Raw genomic sequence first — 19,874 nt, 5'->3', positions numbered from 1 at the left:
CCGCAAGAGCAATAAAGATATCCTAAAAAGGGCACGTAGGTAAGTGTTAAAATTATCTCAACGTTAATAATAATACTCATAAATATTACGAACGGCTACCCGGAAGAGACTTCGCCAGTCCCGGTGTTCGATATTTTCCCATTCGCTATCTTTGTCTTCACAACTTCGCGTTTTACCGTAATGAACGAGAGAAAGGAAAGTAAAAATAATAAGAATAACAAAAACAACAGTGAACAACCACCACGATTATATCGTCGTCGTTATTTCATCCTCGCGATAATATATAAGTAGATTTTCTTTCGTCATAATAATTTAATGAGTCATTTATTAACGCGACGCCTCACGACGCGATTCCCCCCTCCCCCCCTTTGCTTTTCCTCTTTTTTTTTTAAATATTGTATATTGGAGAGTATAATATTTTTTTTTAAATTGCGGTTCTTCAATATAATATACCTTCCTAAAAATACGGTCAAATCACTGCCGCGAGCAGCAATTCCGAGGCACTACGAACAGGCCACAGAGAATATGGCCGCGCAATTATCATCTTCAGATCTCTGTGTCTCTAAATGACAAAAGACTAATTGTAGAACACCTAATACGTACCTAATACGTAATCGTAATTATACTAACGCATCTCGCCGTCTAAGTTTTAGACTCATTACGTAATGTACAGTAATTAGAGAGATCACACACGTCTTAATATAGAAATTTTAAAAGATTATTCTCTAATACATTGAAGCCTTCTCCCTCCCCTCCCCCCCCCTCTTCTTCCATTTTTACTCTTCATTTAAATATTGCCACGAATTGTTTTTCCTTTTTCTTATCCTTTCCTTTTTTCCCCTTTTTCTTTTTAAGTGATAATGATAATTCTCCGAGATGTGAGCGGACCCCGTGCGAGCGCGGTCCTTCAAAGTCTTTTTTTTACTTTGAGCTACGCTATCGTCTACGCTACTTAAACGCTAACTTCTACGGTGTCTCAGCCTTCTTCCACGTTCCCTCCTCTTGGTTTTCGTACTCTCGCTTATCTAGTTTTCTTTCATCAGCACCAATCTGATTTTAAAACTGATTCAAAATATCGTCATATAGTTAGAATATAATATAACCTGTATAAATATACATTCAAATATTACTATAGTATACAAGAAATCGCACCCTCCTCCTCCCCCCCCCCTTTTCCATTTCTCCGTTCCTGTTGTGCTATCACGGATCATCGTCGTCATCGTCGTCGTTTCGCAACTCGATCTACCGAAAGCTATGGCTCAGCACAGTGGGAGGATGCGTCGTTCTCGTAAATTCTACCTATAATCTCTCGTATCTTCTTCCTTCTGTTCGTCATATCTGCCTTCCCCGCCTTTCCGCCCCAACCCCCCCCCCCTGTGTCATTTTTCTCCTATCCTCTCACTCATTGTCAGTCGTACGCTTTATTTTTTCGTCTCATTCACGCTCGGTCTCATTCGCACGCGCTCGCATGCTTCTCTCCTTTCTCCTTCGTCTGTTTTCCTCCTCCTCGTCTTTCTACTTCTTCTTTTGTTGGAGTGAACGGCTTTACATATTTACAGGTATTCTTCTCGTGGTCATGTAAGCGCTCCTCTCCGTAAGAAGCACAACATATATGTCTCTCTCTGTGTCTCTCCCTTTCTATATATATATTTATATATTTATCTCATTCTCACTCTCATTCACTCGTCCACTCACTCTTTCTTTCCCACTTTCTCTCCCGCAAAACTTTTAAAACATAGGCAAGTTAAATATTGTATCACAATCGTTTTAGTCTGGTCGAAATCGAACATCTTCAACCCGTTTGGCGATACGTGGCATCTTGAACGGTGAGCGATAGCGCCCCGGGCGACGCGTGCACCATCCCGCGAGAAAAGATAGGCGGATTCAGAGGGATTCGCGGGAATTCTCTCTTGTCAATCTCTTTGAATTCGCCAACGATCTTGCGCGAGATAAGCCCCGAACTCTCGTGCTATTCGCTTGTCCACGAAAGAAACGCGAGAAGGTACGTCGTAATCGATTAATTATAAAAAATACGTACGGAGGAATAGACGAGACTCTTCGTTGGTTTACTTTACCTTGGTCTGGCTAGTGAGAAACTCGACGGTGAGCGGCAGCCGCTTTTTCCGAGCTTTCCCCGTGTCTCCCTCACGTCGTTTGTCCTTCGTGCGAGATCGACGACTTGGAGATGCGGATCGCAGCGGGAATCGGTATTTGCGTGTGCTGGCGGATTAACTATATAGACTGTCATTGATGTGCGCCAACAATAACGAAGCATTAATCTTGGGATCCCTAAAGGGTCCCAAGATCTGATCCAACGCGCTGAAGAGTGGAAAATAACGGACGACCGCGAGAAGGTAACGAACACATTGCGTCACGATCGTGTACACCATAAAAAAGAAAACGTGTGTGTGTGTGTGTGTGTGTGTCGTAAAAATTTACTACGAGTTTGAGTGATCGCGAATGACCGATTGATAATACCTGAGCAAGTACGATCGCATCGTCGTTCGTTACACGGTAATAACAACGCAACGACAGCCAATAATCCCTAACCAGGGATTGTCGTCTTTTCGCGATTTCATTCAGCGTACGTGACCGGGAGACCCCCCCGTTATCCTCCTGCTTGACAAACAACGCGAAAATCCAAGACACATGTCAAACAAGTACCCGAACGATCTCCGAAATTTATATCTCTCTATTTACATCACAGCCGGCGCGCTACGATTCAGAGAGAGAGAGATATATATATATATGTATATATAGAAAAGCGGTTTTCTCTCGGAGATAATTTTATCCGACAGTTAACAAGGTCGAGAGGACCGGATAACGATCGGGTAACGCACGATGTTTCCGCGATGTTTCTCGGATATTCGCGTTAGACGCGACCAAACCGTCGTTCTCACCGTCGAGCTCAAGACTAGCTGTGCGACTTGTCCCGATGGAACAACAAGAAGAGCGAGCGAGTTATGAAACGACGAAAATAAAGGAGACTCTAGTAAATGCACAATGATAAATGTCACGGGTAGTGTTGCTGGATCGGCTGCTGGCCGCATCGGGACGCGGCGACGGCGGCGGCGGCGGCGATGGCGTTCGACGTTGCGTCGGCCTCCAACGCGGCGGGACCGGCGAAACAGCGCTGAAACCTCAGCGCGGGGATTCCTGCTTGCTAGTAGGCGGCAGGATGGACGGTTAGTCACTGCGGCGGCAGACCGGTCGGTGGCTTGAATTCGCCGGTTACGGAGACGCCGTTCGCCTGGGCGCCGGGAAACTGTGCGGTGGAGACCGGCGGCTGGTGGTTGAACGCGGGCGCGTAGCACTGCGGGAAGTAGAGCTCCGGCTTGACGACCGTTGGTGTGAGGCCACGCGGCACGGGTACCGGGCCTAAGCCCGCCGGGGTGCCGGGCGGCTTCGTGTCGCCGCTCGAGTTCCGGCGCACTTTCGCCGCGTGCGGGTTCATGTGGTTGTCGATGTGCTTCTTCACCTCGGGCTCGGTGGCGAAGCGCCGCCTGCAGTTGGGCATCGGGCAACAGAACGGCCGGTCGCCCTGGTGAGTGCGCGTGTGCTGGTCCAGGATCGCCTTCTGACGGAAATCCTTGCCGCACTGCTGGCACTTGTAAGGCTTCTCGCCGGTGTGTATACGCAGATGCTGATTTAGGATCGTGCGTTGGCGGAAGTTCCGTCCGCAGTACACGCAGCCGTACGGCTTCTCGTTCGTGTGGATGCGCAGATGCTGCGTGAGATGGGACTGTTGCCGGAATCGCTTACCGCACTCCGGGCAAGGATACGGCCGCGACTCGATGTGTATGCACCCGTGTTGCAGCAGCGTGGACTTTTGCTTGAACTCCTTTTGACATATCGGACAACGCACGTACAGCGGCATACCGGCCGAGCGGCCGTGCTGTATCACGTCAGGTAGACAGCTCTTCGTGCCACCCTGCTGCTTGATGTACTGCAAGGCACCAAAGCTGCCCGAGCCACCTGCGCCAAAGACCGCGTGATTGCCGCCCTTTGGGTCTTTGAAGTACGCCGGGTACTGGATGGAATTGGCGTCCGGCGCCGGACTGAACGCGCCCGACTGCGTGTCCGTGTCGCCGAATGTCGACGCTACCTCCTCCTTACCCTCTTCGGGTGGAAAGGGAACGTCTTGCGGCCAGAGGGTCGGCGTCATTCCGTTCTTGAAGATTAGGTGCGGACTCACGTCTGTAACGAAAAAAGAAAACGGTCCACGGTTGATCGGCGGTATTCCATGACGAACGGGTAAGAGGAAACGTTAGTAGCCCGGATTACGGTTTAATGATACAGGAACCGAATCTATCTACGTGCGCGAATTATAGTTCGCGAGTAAAGCGCGACCTCAACAACGTTCAAAATTCAATGGGAACATCCAGACAACACAAAGGTCCGAGAAAGTTTAAATTTAATTTCAGGTATATTCTGATTTAGTTCGACGACACGTCTTTAGGACTTTTGTGCTGTTTGGAAAATCACCGTGACTCAATTTATCGCGATCCCCAATAAAAGTTGTTAGTGTTAGTAGGTATACGGGAAGTAACGCCATAGAAAAAGTACATAGTTATTTGTGACAGGCCGATGTTTACTTTAACGGAGGGACACGCGAGGAACTAGAGTTATTAAAGGGCAATCGGATTAAATGGATGACAAGTTTGGATCGCACAGAATGGGAACGGAATGGAAACTGCTCTATCTCACAGCTCACCAGCGCTGTCGCGTCCAGCTCAACCGTCCTTACCCGCCGGTTGGCTTTAGCTTCAACGAGGCCAATGGTACTGGTATACTTGTTTCTGGTAAGTCGTTGTTAGTTCTGAAAGCTTTTGAAACAAAAAAAACCGCGTTCCGGCAAAGCTGGTGAGGGGTACAGATGATCTAAACCAGTGGTGAATTTAAACTTGTATTTATTTCTCCATTATATCGCGAGAGAAACATCGCGCGTCCTCTGTCAATACATTCCGCTTTTTCTTGCGGTAGTAGCCATAATAAATCCGCCACTGATGCAGATGGGTAAGTGAAAATCGAGATGAATCGTTAGTATTGCGGGTTATTGTACCGCCGGCGGTAATGAACATGATGATTATAATGACGACGATGGCGATGATGCCGATGGTGATGGTGGCGACGGTGACGGTGACGGTTGCGATAGTAATGAGTGAGAACCGGTGGGTGGGTCAGTGTTTGGTTGTGGTGGACGCCCTCTGGGGAGTCTGGGAGGCAGAGAGAAATGCTCGCCTTGGTGTGTGCGGACGTGCTGATTCAGGATCGCCTTCTGACGGAAGTGTTTTCCGCACTCCGGACATTGGTATGGCTTCTCACCCGAGTGGATGCGCAGATGCTGGTTGAGGATGGCACGCTGTCGGAACGTACGCTCGCAGTATACGCAAGCGTACGGCTTCTCGTTAGCATGTATGCGCAGATGCTGCGTGAGATGGGATTGTTGACGGAACCGCTTGCCGCACTCTGGACACCCGTACGGCCGGCTGTCCGTGTGGATCCGCTCGTGCTGTAGCAGAGTTGACTTCTGCTTAAAGTCTTTGCCGCAGGTCAAGCACTTGAACAGACGTAGATCGCTGTTGCCAGCCTTGGACGATTTGCCGCTCTGTTGCACGATGTCAGGCAGTCCGGTCGTCATGTTCGGCGCGCCCGGACTCGCGTACTGATGCGCGTCCAGACCGGGCCCGCCGTCACCTTGGCCGAGAGACGTCAGCATTACTCCGGGTTGCTTGAGATAGTGCAGCGCGGAGAAGCCGCCGGGCGTGAGCATATGCGGCGGCACGGACGGTGAAGGGTGCGGCCGGGCGTCTTTGAAATAATGCTGCGGATATTGTTGCAGCTCCCCGGCACCGGGAAAACAATCGCTGCGATCCACATCTGCGTGAGGAGTCAATTGTTGTTGCGGCGAGTGATCTTGCTGTTGCGTTTGTTGTTGCTGCTGAGGTTGTTGTTGAACTTGCTGCTGCTGCTGTTGTTGCTGCTGTTGTTGCTGCTGCTGCTGGACCTGCTGTTGAGTTTGCTGTTGCTGCTGCTGCTGCTGCTGCTGCTGTTGTTGCTGCTGCTGCTGCTGCTGTTGCTGAGACGTGGCTTGACTCGACTGTATGTCATCGTCCGGCGGAGTCAAGGATTGTGGCTCGGGAGGCGCCGAAGGATATGGTGAGGGCACGGGCGAGGCTAACGAGGGCGGGGGACCGCTTTCGCCGCCCTCGACCGGAGGTCCACAGGCCTGCTGTGGGCTTCCCGACGAGGAGGAACCTTGCTGCTGCTGCTGTTGCTGCTGCGGGTACAGTCCACCGTCCTGGAGAGATCCCGGCCCCGGGCCCCACTGACCCTGGGGTCTCTCCATGTTATCTTTGTACAATACGTAGGGCGCGCCAGTATCTGTAAGTAAACAATACAAAAGAGGGTTCGCAGTTAGGCGGATGCATAACAGCGCGTTATTGTGTAAGAGGTGAGATATGAGAGACACGTTTTATACTTTTCACTCGTATACAATGAAACGTTTTTATTTTATCGGTAGCAGTTGTTTATCGTCTCGAATTTCATACAGTTTAGTGTGAATAAAGTATTGTATAAATATAAGCGGTCAATAATCATGAAATAAAATTAAAATTTGTAGGCATATCGGTTGGCGAGTTTTGATTAAGAATAACGTTATTCGAAACTGGGCCACGAGTCGTAGATGTTTGCATCTTTAGAATCTTCGATCCTAGAATGCCCACTCTGGAATATCAGATCAGACCAACGTTCCTAGTTACGCATGGACAGACACGTCCGGTTCACGCTTCACAAGTTCAATCGCTGTTATGCAGGTCGAATCTATAAAGTACGTATCACGTTGATAATTTATAAGGTGTGTTAAAGGTAGACGCGACACAAAACCACGTGCTCGATTCATTGAATTCCTAAATCCTTGAGGAATTCTGTCCTTGGACGCTCGAATAAGACGGAACTTCTTACGATCATATCGCGCGTTCGCCTTAAACTGTTCTTTTTTCGTACTCGTTAATTTTTTTTTAAATATGCGGATAACAAAGGCGGATGCGATTATAATTAACCAAAAATAAGAGGCGAACGCAAAGGAAGGTAATCATATCGCGCCAAGTTTTTAATTAAACTTTGCCACGCTATTTAAGACGCTTATTTAAGACATGTGTCTCGCCCAATCGGTATTATCGCGCGCAATTACGTTGCGAGGAATAAGACGGCTTAAGTCGTTTTACGATTACGGAATTTACGTTACGCAATATCGCGAGGCATTCCTCTTCTTATCGGACTAATTACATCAACCTTCATTTTCTCTTATTTGCCACTTCAAATTTGTCACTCAATTTGCATTTTGCGCGGCCTGCTTGAAGTAATTTTCGCTTTTGCTTTGTTGGATGATTCATCTGATGGAATATTGTTTCTGCGTGTAACGGTATTCCAACGAAAGTTTTATCGCCCGGATACGCAACAAGTCACGATCTGCGAGATTCACAATTTATATCAATCAGAACTGCACACAAAAATATTTGATTACTTATTTTCTTCGAAAAATTAACTGAAATTGTAGAACAAATGCTGATTTACTGAGAGAAGAATATAAAAATAAAGAACTTGAATGAATATGTACCGAAAGATACGAAGCAAATCCAAGAGTTTTGTGATTTGCGTGTGGTGGTTAATGTCATATGACAGATAACGATAAGACTTGGAAATACTTATTAACGAAGTTTATATAAATTTGTGCCGGAGAAAAAAAAAGGGGGATCGTAATTCGAAATAAAGCAATCGTTTGCCCGTGAATCAATGTATTTAGAGTTAACTATTTTTTATTGTGTCATATTTATTACGTAACTGTTATTTGTTCAGATAATACTACGTGCACGTCAAGATTATTTTATTACAATTCCAAGTTTATTCCATCACATAATGGCATTTAACTATTTCGAGAATCTCCCGTGCGATAATATTGTAATATACCGTTATCGCGGTTAAGAGAAAGGCAACCGATCGAAAAGTGACGCTAATACGATATATTCGCGGCCTGAAAAGTATTCGTTATCGTCATTGATATAATTCTGCGTAACATTTCGCGAGTTCCACGATTAGCGCGAATTTTTTAATTAGCGCGTAGTGCAATCTTGTTTTGCAAAGCACCGCTTTCTGTCTCTCTAACCAAGTGCATTATACAACAGTAAAACTGGAAGGTTTTCTTCAATATTTTTTAAAAGCAAAAAAAAAGCCAAGTAATTATATCATTATAAAAGCATCAATTATATATGACATAAATGTTGACGTAAATATTTACGCGCCAACATTTGCGGTATAGCTCCTATTCGCCATCTATCTCTCTCTCTTTTTTTACAATTAGCATATATTATGTATTCCACCTCAGTTTTCAGAAAAGTTCCGATACAACCGTTAATCTGCTATAAAGCTAGTTTATTTCAAGAAATTCGTCAAAAGTTATGCTACCAAGGCGACGGCTACGTCTCATTAAACTCAATCTCCGTCCAGCAACACTTAATTACATCCAGAATTCCGAAGCAATCGTCCAAATTTCCTTCGCATCCAGGAAGTCATTAGCTACACCATATAAAAAAAGAGTATAAGACGTTTTTTAAGCCGCAAATGCACGAAAGCTGACAATTAAAGTAAAAAAAAAAACCATTAAAGACACTAAAAGTTTAACTGAGTCAAATAGAGACTTTCATAAAGTAAAGACAAATAAATACAATTTTTAAAATAAAGAATTAACTGCAACAATAATCACAATGATAATAATAGTAGTAATAATAAATAACTGTTATTGCAATAATAACTCATTCGGTCACTTAATCAAACGCAAAAGGTTAATGCTTATAAAAACTACATAAAAAGAAACAAAGATAAAAATTAGTTTTCTCTCCATCGCGAGAATTTTTCCCGGTGTCAGGTTATTCAAGAAGTGTTCTTAATGCTAAATTGCGTTAAAGAAATGTCCAGATTGTTCTTTCGATTTCCCTCGCATTCGCGTGGATAAACATTGGCAAGCGTTGATACTCCAAGTTTTGCTGCAGTCCGACCGAGCTTTAATGAGACGCGATCCACTTATAACTTTACCAACTAAGCAATCGTAAGATCTCGAAGTTGATTTTGATGCGCGTTATGTTTCACAAATCACATAAAGACAAGCGGCTACTGTTCATTTGAAAGAAATATTGTCGAGAATCACTCTTGAAAGTCACACTTACACAAATGGATATATCGAGAGAAAGAGAGAGAGAGTGAGAGAGAGAGAGAGAGAGAGAGAGAGAGAGAGAGAGAGAGAGGGAGAGAGAGAGAAGGTTGCTTACTTTTATTCTCTTTACTGCGAGTTATCAAACGAATACAAAGCTTGAGATTTCACAACGTCATAAATATTTAAACGTAAATGATGAATTTATTCGGTCATAGATAGATGAACAATCAACCAAGTAAATATAACTTAAAAAATACGTGTGCTCGTGTATGTGTGTCGTGTATCAATTTTTAACAATAAACAAAAATTTAGTTGCAGAAATCAAACACAAACTCTGATTAGGGTTAAAACTTGCCCTGAAATTCGGCAAGAACAGTCGGCAAGTGAAAATTGAATAATACTTGTTCGACAGTGTTACATTATTATACAGACGGTTAGAACGGGGAACACGTATGTCGGGGAATCCCTGCTGAATGTTTTGTTCGCTCGGACCGGTTTATCACTCAAGTTCTTATAGGGTGAGCCGTAAGTTCTAGCACCGCATACACTATTTCAACAACTCACAAATAATTTTCAATGGATGCTTTCCGTGTAAAAAAAAAAATTAATCACTCGAAATTAAAATTTCTTAATCCCCTTCGAACTTGAGACGAACAAATAGAAATACTTCTGTTCGTGATAATCTTAAATACGTGCTATGTTGTCATCGGTCAATATTTCCCGTGATATCGATATTACATTTCAAGTTAGAACCAGAATACCGAGAGACACTTGGACGAACTAGTAACACTTGTGTCAATAAAAATCGGAAAGAAATCCTGAAAGAAATTACACAAACTTATCAATGAAAGAAGAAAGAACGAATATGTAATCGTATAGTCGTTAGAACAACATACAAGAAAATCGCAGAAGTACATAGCACGTGCAAAATGTAGGAATTAACATGTATATCGGGTTTTCCGCGAAATGTATAATCAACGAAAGAAGCGAGAAAACCGATTTAATAGGCAAATAATATACCTACGACTCACTCTTTTTGCCATTTCTTTTCCTTTTATTGATATTTTGATAACAAAACCTCTGCCAAAACTAAAGATAAAAATTTTTCTCGATAAAAAAAAAATGTTTAAAAGGATCAATAGTGGCGAAATGTCGGTAATACTATCGCAATAATAAACGGAAACTCGTAACAGGAACGTAAAATTCAACGTTTACCGCATAATGCGGTACTTCGTGGAACGGGGTATTTGGTGTTTGAGAAAAGTCGCCAATGCTGATATCATTGATTTTTCGGTAACAAGCATGGGATTGCACTCCGCTGGGCGTCTTTACGATTTGTTTTGGCTGCGAGGAACGCATAAAGCGAAGCCGGGGAGGACCGTGGCGCATCGGTAGTAGGAGGCAGAGGAGCAAGAGGAGCAAGGGAAGAGAGATGGCTCGTGGCTGCACATGCGCGCTTTTTTCGTCGGGGCCAGCATTTTTAAAGATTTTTCCTGCCGCGGCGGCTCGCAGGACGCAGATTTAAGTCGCCGGGTCGATCCCGTCGATTCTCCCGAGTGGTGGGAATCGCGCATTATTCCAGGCAAACAATCGAAAAACTTGCGCCACGAAACAGGGTTTAAAACCGGTATAATTTCGATGAGGTCAATCTCCTATACTCGAAACAAAAGTGTAGAATGCGTCAGCCTTTTACGTCAATCGTCGCGACGCTATCGTCGCGAATTAACATGAACATTTTATTTTCCCTTCTCTCCATTAACGTTAAAATTTAGAGTCGGTTCTTTCCTCGTAAAGAATCTTCTATGATAAAGCGCTCGATATGTTAGAGGAAAAGAAGAAGAAGGAGGAAAGATGGAAAGTGCGACAATTTTGACGAGTCGACTTTGACGTCGCGTCGTAAATTAATGATAATTAAAGTTAATGATCGCAGGATTTGTAATGACCAAGAAGGAAATAAAAGAACTGACGATCGAGCCGATTATTTTTACGCGGATTGCACCGGGTTCCGGGGGCCGCATTTTAACGGTGCCGTAAATTAGACGGGAGACGAAAAGCGAAGGGAGGGGGGGGGGAAAACTCGACTCTGCTTCGCGTACTGACAAAATCGCGAAATAACTAGAGTGTCTTTGGTCGAAAGTGCGGACTTAATTGAACAGGTGAAAGCTGACTTTGTGGGCTCAAAGTGAAGGCGCTGTCTGCGCGATATGCGTACAATAAAAGAAAATATCGAAGGAGAAAACCCGATACATAGTATTAGATCGACAAGTTTTACACTGGCTGACAGAAAACCCGCGACACACTTTGCAGATAAATCCGCAGATAAAACAAAGTGTGCCTCGTCACAGACAACGTGTGTGTAAAAATTCACGTTTTCTGCTCCTCGAACGGCTGTGGGACTCTCGAGTTTGCGATTTCTCGAATTGCTATCGTCCTAACGCTCCGTAGAATTATCTGATCTCTTACATACATATTCGCGTAAACACAAGAGAACACGTGAGAACAACGCCTTTTTTTCTCTCGTCGTTTTACGCATCTCATTTTCTGTCGTTTGACGCCCAATACAAAAATGTGCGTTTAACATTTCGATGTCTCCCGTACATTATACACGACGGTAAAATTATCGGGGGATAATACGCGCTAGATCACGACGCCGTTTTAAATGAAGCGGGCTGTATTACGTTAATTTATGGATCCGTGCGAGCGAAAGAACGGGCGATAATTGTGGTCACGGGCGAGATCCGCAAACGTAATATTCGCGCGGTATAACGCCATACGCGGACGTCGTTTCCACTTGGCGTCCCTGTTGAAAAGAAGAGACGGCGCGCCGCAATGTGCATTTCGCGTGGGAGTTGCGTATAAATTACGCGATAGCTGGTTTTTGCCTCGTCGCGATATCTTATTGATTGGCCGCGCTAAGCACTTGAAACTCCGCGGCGGCAATTATGCCTCGGTGCTAAATCGCAAAAAATATCACTGGGCCATATACGACTTTTGCCTCCGGTAATACGTCAGCTTCTCTCATCGGTCGATTGTTACGGTGAAAGATTTCTATTCCCAAAATAACTCTCAATGTTTTACATCATGCAACTTGTACATTTGAAGGAAACGGGCACCACGCTTGGCTAGGATACCCGCGACGGATGAGATACGAGTATTAAAAGTGTGAGGATCTCGCACGTGGGATGGGAACGTGGGGGGGGAGGGAGGGGAGAGACACGGGCATTCATTTACGAAAGCAAACATCGGCCGCTATTTATCGAATGTCAGAGGAAATACCTGCGGCCCATATTCCTCTATCGAACCGTTCAAGGGACCTCCCTCGCGCGGCGGCGGTGGCGGTCTCGTATGTGGGGGTGGCAAAAAACGAAACGGGCGCAACAAAAACATAACTTTCCGCGATGGCGCTCCGAAGAGTGCTCCAGAAACGAGTGGTCCTTTCCTAGTGTTCCATTGGCGTTATTCAGCTCGTCAGATCGAATGTTTGTTTTCAGAAAAATAGACAGAAACGAAATACGCCCGCTGTTAGCTCGAGAGTGTAGTGCACGCATTGACGAAGTCGAAACGTCGGATATATTTTTTTTCTTTCGCTATTGTTACCGCGATATTTTTGACGGATGCTCGAATACACTCGCGGAGTATATTATTTCTGCCTTATAAAACAATTCGCGCGTTCACATCCAAGACCACCACCCGCCGGATTTGTGCAAATATCGCGCGAAAAACGCGCGTGAAACCGACGTGTCCTGCCGCACGCGCGCGCGCGCGCTGTGCGCGCACAACGAGTCGCTAATCGAATCTGATAACGATCTAATTAAAAACATTTCACATTCGGATGTATTTATTACTTTATTTAGCTCCGTTGTGTGTTGCCGCGATATTAATTAATTACTTAAGTGGAAAAATTGTAAAACAACGCGCATCTGATACCAGACGTTATAACACGAACTCGCTGCAAATTTTTTTGACATTAATGTATAATTTATGAAGTTTGGACAGCCGAGATAAAATATGTGAATTGATTTCATTAGCTACTACATCTATCTATTTATTTACTTATTTAATTCCGAATATACGTTGCGATGCGCAAAGCACCGCGATATTAATTACCCGAATAAAGTATTTCATCAAAACAACATCTAGAACAATATAGCAGACGTTGCGAATTAAATATGATTTCATTTCTTTACAAGTCGACCACTGATGCATAATTTATAAAGCTGACACGGTCGACGGAATATAAACATTCATAATCATCGTAGTTTCATTCACGGATTCACGAGCCGACTCCATCGCATATTTCATTTAAATTGACAATTCTTCTTTTACGTATAATCACAAACTTGATATCATAATTTACTGCCACATTTTTTGTCACGTTGTGTTGTTAACGAGTAATTTACAAAGATAAAAATAGGCGGCGAAATATAGACGCATCTATGTAATTATTGCGTATCCACATTGAATCGGGTCGATCGCAGATTTTCTACACGCGAGCTCGCCCGTTTGCATTAATTCTTATGTTAGAAATGATACGGAGCAATGATCGCTCTTTTATCGTCAGGAGTCAAACGATAAACTCATCAACGTGTTTGTTTTCCGAATGCGCGCGCGACGTCGGCGCTCTTTCTCTCAGTTTTCTCCCTCCACCTTCTCTCTCTCTCTCTCTCTCTCTCTCTCTCTCTCTCTCTCTCTCTCTCTCTCTCTCGCTATTCAATAAAAATGACTCATACTCATCGGAGTGATTCTACGGAGCATCAAAAGACAATTACAATCTTTGTACAATGTACATTTCTTGTATCGTATCGCATAATATTTCACAGTGTCTCACATTATACGTTACGATTAGGCATCGCGCTGCACTTGAGAAAACGAATACCGTCGATGTACTTTGCGTACTTCGTATACAAAGCATCTTTGTACAGAGCGCGCCTTCTTTCTATCACGACGTTTCAGGGTTGCACCTGACAATTTTATCACATTACGTCATAATTCTCCCGCGACGCGATACACGGAGCTGACAGAAGGAAAGGAATTTTTGGCGAGGCGGGGGAAACAGTTTCGAGATTAATATATTCCGCAAATTTCTATATTTCTCGTAGCAAAATGTCGACCGCCTTCGAGAATTTAAGTCAAGGTTGAATCTCCCGGCACTAACTCCCAGCTAAAACGTGACTTTGGCTTACGCGGACGCGCACAAATATTTACGGGCTTTACAACTTGCACTTTATGTAAAACCCGTTCGAGAGAAATCTTAGGAGGCATTATGCCGTCGTAACTGCGTATAATGCTAGACTCGGCGGGATTACACTTGACACGTTGAAAGTGACAATATCCATCTATAATGACACGTTATTTCCAAAAAAAACAATGACAGGGATATGAATTCTAAAAATATCTCGAGTCCTCCAAGACAACTGCACCTGGTCGAACGTCTAATGCGCGCGAGATAAGCTTAAATATGCGTTTACATAATAACAATAATGGAAGTAATCACAGCCGCACTTGGCGCGCGCTCCGCGCGCCACTCTTTGATGACTGTTTTACGAGTCATTTAATTGTGGAGGTACACTGATTTTCTCGACGTAAACCCCACGCTACACGGAATATAGCGATACCTCGCGATTACGATCGTTCGCTTTAACGCGGGTACCGAGTATATCGCGCTATTAAGATATTCACGGGATCATTAAGACAATATAATAATTATCGGCGCGGCACGAACATATCGCGATTTGCACCACGAGCTCTCTCTCTCTCTCTCTCTACACACGCGATTTATTTACGAACGTTAAACATGACTATCGATCCAGCAGCTCAATCTCCCTCTAAAATCGCGTCATTTTTACCATTTACAAAATATCGACATCCCCTCCCTCCCTCCCCCCCCCCCCTCCCCATCGACGAGGTAGAAGCTTCGGATTGTAATTCAAATTGATTAAAAGCAGAGTTATCGCTGATAATTAAAAATTATAAACTACACAAGTTTTTTTTTGCGCCAATTGTTGAAAAATGCACAAGATCGATTTGACGCATGCAGTCCGACGCGTACTAAATAAATTTTCACCAGCAGTTCTTATCGAGGCGGCATATCTGAATAGGCAATCCGTCTCTTTCCAGCAATGCGCGCGCTAAGTCTATATTTCCCCGTCACAAATATAATCGCGCGCCCCGGAGCCTCTCGCTGTGTTTGGAATCGTCGGCGCGGCGCGGCGGCGGCGGCTACCGACCTTCTCGGACAGGGCGTGTTTACGAAAGCGATTTATCGTGCGAAATTCGCGGAAATCAGATTGGCCCTTCGCGACCCGACGCGCTATTTTTCAAGTTTCCGCGGTTTCCTCCTTTCCTCCCTCCCCCCCCCCTTTCCTTGGCAATTAAATCTCCGTCTTCGCGAGTGCGTAACAGGAACGGCAAAATAGACGCGATAATAGACAAACGTGTTCGAGTCGCGCCGACCGGAATAGAAGAATTCGGAGAAGATCGCGCGGCGGTGGATGAGCGCGAGAGCGTGTTTCCGTCACCGAGTCGCCGCCTCCTCCTTCGTTGTCACTCGTTCCCTCGGCTGCTGCTGCTGCTGGAGCCCGCCGGCGCAGGCCGCGGCGCTCACTTACGATTGCCGGCGCGTTGTATTTCTCGGTCACAAAGAGCACGATCACGAGAGTCCTCGGCCGACGACGCTCACCTTGACCAGGCAGGCAGGCAGGCAGGCAGCGCACCTCGACCGGTGCGGAGCTGCATGCTGCTGCGCCGCGGTGCAAGTGCCAACCCAAGCGCGCGCGATCCCATGGCTTTTCATTGCCGCGCGACCCGCTCCAAATGAAATCCACCGTCTCCACCGTCGATTTACGCTTTTCGCCATTTTACCGCATGAATCTTTCTTTATTAGGAGCCGCGGTTCGTCTCTGGCCAAGTTGCGCGGCGTCTACTCGCGGCTCGACCACCGATTTTTCACGAGACATAAACACCGAGACGAACCGATAAGCGATAATAATACTCGCGGCGTAAGGAAATTTTCAGCGATGTAAAATGAGAGAGAGAGAGAGAGAGAGAGAGAGAGAATATTTTGCAAGTAAAACTTGCAACGAAAGTTTTAATTCAGGGATTAGTACTTGGAAGATATTTAAAGTTGAATATTAAAAAGTTAGTAAGATAGTTGCGGCGGGGCGTTCGTACCGAATTCCCGCCGCCGAGAAAAAGTCAATTCCGCTTGCTGGTCGATAAATCGGTGAGGATAATGGAAGATAAAGGAGAAATGCGTTACGCGTTTCTCCTTATCGTTGAATTACGCCATCGTGAATCGCGGAGGACGCGGAATGACAATTTCGGATCGTTTTCCGTTTTGAAATTGATGACTCTTCGATGCGGATCTGTGAAAAGAGTCATAACGTAGGCCGCTGTACGATGGATGGCTCGGAAGCTTATCGCGCTGCGCGCGTTTCGTCACTTTGTACGTCGCCGATAATTCGGGGACCGAAGATTAGATGACCTAAGCGACGCGCTAGATATTACGTGAGTGTGTCTCGCGTATCGTCACGTAACACTCTTCTCTCGCCGCCCGTCGTCATCCTCGTCGTCGTCTCACTCGAGAGAACAGGCATCTGCTCTCTATAAACTACATTGTATAAAATTTGATTTGTACAAAATTTGATTGCAATTCATACGTTGCTTCGAAACGAATTGTGAGATCGAGCCAAATGGCCCGTATCGCTTGTTAATCATGTTTGCTGGAACGTTTAATTATCGAAAAGTGCAGTCACGCCAATAACAAATTAATTTAATTTTATATATTTCGGATAATTGAGAGATACGGATCAATAATGAGCGGGGCGATCGGGGTACAGCTACCGTTACCGCAAACAAGATGTAAATAATTAATATGTAACCATAAATACTGACACTATACGGGATAACGTTATTACAGCTTAATTACAAAGTTGCTTTTGTCTTATTTATTATTTGCGATTATTGTATTTGAAATGCTTCAAAGGAAATCACAAACGATACACGCTCGCATCTAAATAATTTACCGCGTACCATTGAAAATGGTCGATGCTCCCTTCGAGAACTGCTCGCGCTTTTTTATATTTGCTACAAATATTCAATCAAAGATGAACAGATCTGTGCAACAAGCTGCATTATCTCCGACACTGCGGCGTTTCATCCTTTAAATTACACGTGTACATTCGTCGGCATATTTAATCACCAACTTCCGTCTAATTTATATATTGCGATTATGATTACAATTACACGTACGAAGAGGTAATTGCACTCAATCTATGATTATTTTTCTTCAGTACGGTCTCTCGGTACGTCATTTGCGCAATTTTGTTCTTGAAATTATTCTATTCGTTAGAACAGCGATACGCCGCACGTTCGGCTAAATTTATTAAGTGGTCTCACAATCAACCGTGTTGGTCCTTTCTATGCATTTCCTCTGTATCGATATCCACTCGTGCGCGCGCGCGCAAGAATTGTTTGGTCCAGAACATAATAATTAAATTCTCCTTCTCTCGCGGTAACGCGTTCCATAATAAAGAGATTTAATCGCTTCAAGATCCAATTTTATGATTAGTTCCCGAGCGCAAAGTTTACTATTATAGTAGAATCACTTAATTACTAGTCTCGCCGTTTATCTCGAATTGGTTTCTGACTTTATTCGGTTCTTTTATTCATGCACCGGGGGTCTCGGATATACGATTGTCTCGCCGTTTAACGTCCCGTCCGAGTCGTAACTCTTGCTATATCATTTTGCCGGTGCTCACGAGGGGGATTTGTAAGCAAATACGATTCTCTCTCTCTCTCTCTCTCCCTCTTTCTCCCCTTTTACGCGTTTTCGCTCGTTTTCGCCTTGTGCAGCAGCAGCAGCAGCCGCGGACACGCGACTTTTCCCTCTCCGTCTGTCGTTTGCCCAAGGAATTTCGTACACCAGACGTTGACCGACGGACAGCAATACTCTCTGGTCCCCCTTGATATTTCTGGTTCACCTTATACAGAACCTCGTTCCAACTCTCTCCCCTCCTCTCTCTCTCTCTCTCTCTCTCTCTCTCTCTCTCTCGTTCTCCCTTTCGGTTTCCCGGCATTAAACACTGTCTCCTCGTTCATTCAAGTTCGACCGCAGACACACGAGTTTCGCAACGGGACACGTGTCCAACTAGCGCTGTTAATCGCAGTCGGAAGAACACTTGTGTCGGTAGTAGTTAGTCGACGCCTTATAGTTTGCTCGTGTAACTGTCGCGGTATGCATACGTGTACACGCGAGCCTGAAGGGGCAGGGGGAGGGGACAAGATAGAAGAGAGAGAGAGAGAATTTCAATCCTCCGGATCGTCGGTCGCGACGAGACGAGTATCTCGCTATCACGTGTCCCCGGTTGTCTCGCACGTCGCAGGTAGAAATAGAAACGTGTCGCGTTCGGGCCGCCATCGGGCGAGACGATCGGAATTATCACTCGAGGTCGAGTGGATCTTCCTAGAGATCGAGACGGACGGCGGCGCCGACCGAGCGCGCGCGAGGGGGGAAGCTGGGAAGGGGGGTCGGCGGGAAAATTCGAAAGCGCGGGTACGCGGGGCGGTGCACGCGATGACGTCGCATTTTGCCGAAACGTGGACGCACAGGTGGCTACCGGCGCCTGTCGTGTCAGACACGAGGGATAAAGCGCGCGCGAGGGGAGGGGGAGGGGGAGGGGGAGAAAAGTCGGGCGGGAATGTCGAACCGAATATGATAAACAGCCGGACGCGCGCTATCCGCGCTCGCCGGCGAATCCGCGCGCCTTTTTGTATCGAGATACGCGCTCGGAGATGTGTGTGTGTGTGTGTGTGCGTGTGCGTATGTGCGTGTGCGTGTATGGGGTTGCGTGCACGCGCGCGTACGGATGGTACTTACCGGAGTTGTAATATTCCTTAAAGTAGCGCGTCGCCGCACGCTGGACGATCGAGTAGTACAAGTTCACGTACGACGTCGACTGGTTCTGCGCCGAGAGCGCCATTTACACTGTATTATCTCCGCGCGCGGGTCACCGTGTATGCATATAAATATATAATGTCGTGCGCGTGTATGCCCGACGCGCGCGTACGCGGATCACGGCGCGCGTGTGGCGCGATATAGTAAAAGCGCGGCGCGGCGCGGCGGCAACGTGCGAGCGCGCGGCGCGGCGCCCGGTCTCTCGCTCTCGCGCTACGACGATACGCGTCTACGTCTACGCCTACGTCCTCGTCCTCGTCCTCGTCCTCGTCCTCGTCCTCGTCCTCCGCCTCCGCCTTCTTCTCCTCCTCTTCTTCTTCTTCGTCCGCCGCCTCTTTTTCTTCTTTCTCCTGCTGACGTCCCTGCTGCTATTTCGCCTCCTGCTTTATCTCCTTTCCGTCTCCGTCTCCGTCGTCGTCGTCGTCGTCGTAGTCGTCGTCCTCGTCGTCGTTGTCACCGTTGTCACCGTTGTCGTCGTCGTCACCGTTGTCGTCGTTGTCGTCGTCGTCGTCGTCGCCGTCGTCAGTTTCCTCCTCTAGATCCGCGGCCGTCAAACTTTTCTTATCGTTGGCGCCCGTGGTCCTACGTGCGTTCCTATTGACGGCCCTCAGACAGCAGCGAGACGGTCTCGCATGCCGGGAAACGGCCCGCGACTTTAATCCTCGCCACACTCGCTTTCGGGTTACCCGCGCGCCGGTAGACACAATCTCG

At 46.0% G+C, this 19,874-nt stretch overlaps 1 protein-coding gene across 2 annotated transcripts; it reads right to left on the bottom strand.

Annotated features, from left to right (window-relative positions):
- Nucleotides 1-380: 380 nt before the first annotated feature.
- Nucleotides 381-19,403, bottom strand: LOC105830366 (myeloid zinc finger 1). Of its 2 annotated transcripts, none has more exons than XM_036287156.1 (3): nucleotides 19,086-19,403; nucleotides 5,242-6,384; nucleotides 381-4,197 (listed from the first exon to the last, which is right to left on the bottom strand). In XM_036287156.1, exons 1-3 carry the CDS (start codon nucleotides 19,186-19,188, stop codon nucleotides 3,191-3,193), a joined length of 2,253 nt encoding a protein of 750 aa, XP_036143049.1. In that variant the 5' UTR covers nucleotides 19,189-19,403; the 3' UTR covers nucleotides 381-3,190. The 2 variants fall into 2 exon arrangements, with proteins under 2 accessions (XP_036143049.1, XP_036143050.1); XM_036287157.1 differs by having other exon boundaries at nucleotides 5,326-6,384.
- Nucleotides 19,404-19,874: the final 471 nt, after the last annotated feature.

Source organism: Monomorium pharaonis, chromosome 5, assembly GCF_013373865.1.
Source record: "Monomorium pharaonis isolate MP-MQ-018 chromosome 5, ASM1337386v2, whole genome shotgun sequence".
In the NCBI taxonomy this organism is placed as follows: domain Eukaryota; kingdom Metazoa; phylum Arthropoda; class Insecta; order Hymenoptera; family Formicidae; genus Monomorium; species Monomorium pharaonis.
Note: the sequence above shows the minus strand (reverse complement) of the source record. Positions and strands in the feature narration are given on the sequence as shown.